Source organism: Bos taurus, chromosome 10 (genome assembly GCF_002263795.3).
Source record: "Bos taurus isolate L1 Dominette 01449 registration number 42190680 breed Hereford chromosome 10, ARS-UCD2.0, whole genome shotgun sequence".
Classification (NCBI taxonomy): domain Eukaryota; kingdom Metazoa; phylum Chordata; class Mammalia; order Artiodactyla; family Bovidae; genus Bos; species Bos taurus.
In genome coordinates this window covers 27,938,477-27,940,505 of record NC_037337.1, presented here as the reverse complement: position 1 = coordinate 27,940,505, position 2,029 = coordinate 27,938,477, and the positions used below count along the sequence as shown (strand labels likewise).

Sequence of the window (2,029 nt, the reverse complement as noted above, 5' to 3'; positions counted from 1 at the left end):
ATGGATATACAGGTATGTTATGAAAAAGGTTAGACAGATGAGTACCATTTGATCTGGATACTAAAGAATTAAAAATATTTTGGGAAGTATAAAATAAGGAAGGATCATTTCTGGCTTAAGCAATGAAATTAGTCATAGGATCTTACAAATCTTTTTATCATAGAATAATCTTCTTTGCCGACCTAGTATATATGATTGGTTATTACATACAATAATCAGGGAGAGTATGGTTAACATTGATCACACTGATAAAGCAATTTAACACTGAAGACACTTTGCTTGTGTTTTCATCAGGTGGACCTCTGGGTACCAGTCCACAAATTGCTCACCATTCCTTGTGTTAGCCAGGCCACCTGGCACTCAGTCATTGTCATATGAAAGTACAGGAATAATGGCTAAAAGGAAAATATTTGATTTTTGTGGAATTCTCAGGTAATATTTGACTTTAAAAATTTATGCACTTTTCCATAGATGGCAGTAATGTAACAGTATTAATTTTAATTGTCTCATTTTCTTCCTTTAGGTAACAGGAGAATGAACAACTAAATGAATCAATGAGTGGAGGCAACCACTCTGTAGTGTCTGAGTTTGTGTTGCTGGGACTCTCCAGTTCCTGGGAGATCCAGCTTCTTCTTTTTTGCTTTTCATGTCTTTTCTACATGTCAAGTATGACGGGAAACCTCCTTATAGTGGTCACTGTGACATCTGACCCTTACTTACACTCCGCAATGTATTTTCTGTTAGCAAATCTCTCCATCATTGACCTGATATTTTGCTCTATTGCAGCACCCAAGATGATCTGTGATCTTTTCAGGAAGCAAAAAGTCATCTCCTTTTGGGGCTGTATAGCTCAGATCTTCTTTAGCCATGCTGTGGGAGGCACAGAAATGGTGCTGCTCATCGCCATGGCCTTTGACAGATATGTGGCCGTATGTAAGCCTCTCCACTACCTGACCATCATGAGCCCACGAATGTGCATTTTTATTTTAGTGGTTGCCTGGACCATTGGTCTTACTCACTCATTGACTCAACTGGCTTTTGTGGTAAACTTGCCCTTCTGTGGCCCTAATGTCTTGGACAGCTTTTACTGTGACCTTCCTCAGCTCATCAAACTTGCTTGTACAGATACCTATAAACTGGAGTTCATGGTCACTGCTAATAGTGGATTCATTTCCTTGGGTACTTTCTTCTTGCTCATCCTGTCTTATATATTCATCTTGGTCACTCTTCAGAAACACTCCTCAGGTGCTTCATCCAAGGCTCTTTCCACTCTGTCATCTCATATTATTGTGGTGGTTCTGTTCTTTGGTCCACTGATTTTTTTCTATCTGTCACCCTCTCCTCCAACACATCTGGATAAATTTCTAGCCATATTTGATGCAGTTTTAACTCCTTTTCTCAATCCAGTCATCTACACACTCAGGAACAGACAGATGAAGATGGCAATGAGGAGAATGTTCTGCCAGCTTATGACTTTTAGGCAAAAAAAAAAACACTAGATGGCTTTATTGAAACAAAAAATTAACAAGTGGCTATTGATAGACTTTCTGTTCCTAACAGCCAATCCTTATGAAGAAGGGACCATCTTTCTGAGGTTTTATCTTTTTCTTTCATTTGCAACATATGCCTCTGTTTCTTTATTTTCGCTACTCTCTGTGTTGTTTTCTAGGCATTAGGTAAAACAACCACCTGTCCCAGTCTTAAAAGAGTGGCCCTGTGCAGGTGGTGAAGCTTATGATTCAACCCTGCCCTAACTCTTGGTTGTCCCTCAAACATTTGTGAGTGTACAAACAGCCCTTTTCTTTTTAATGGTCCCAGGAATTGAGGGAGAAATATCAATAACCTCAGATATTCAGATGACACCACCCTTATGGCAGAAAGTGAAGAGGAACTAAAAAGCCTCTTGATGAAAGTGAAAGAGGAGAGTGAAAAAGTTGGCTCAAAGCTCAACATTCAGAAAACGAAGATCATGGCATCTGGTCCCATCACTTCATGGGAAATAGATGGGGAAACAGTGGAAACAGTGGCA

The 2,029-nt window shown here is 39.5% G+C and overlaps 1 protein-coding gene across 1 annotated transcript; it reads left to right on the top strand.

The window, feature by feature from the left end:
* The first annotated feature begins 554 nt into the window (after positions 1–554).
* Positions 555–1,499, top strand: OR4F13 (olfactory receptor family 4 subfamily F member 13). Its single transcript, NM_001389855.1, has one exon. It carries the CDS (start codon positions 555–557, stop codon positions 1,497–1,499), a length of 945 nt encoding a protein of 314 aa, NP_001376784.1.
* Positions 1,500–2,029: the final 530 nt, after the last annotated feature.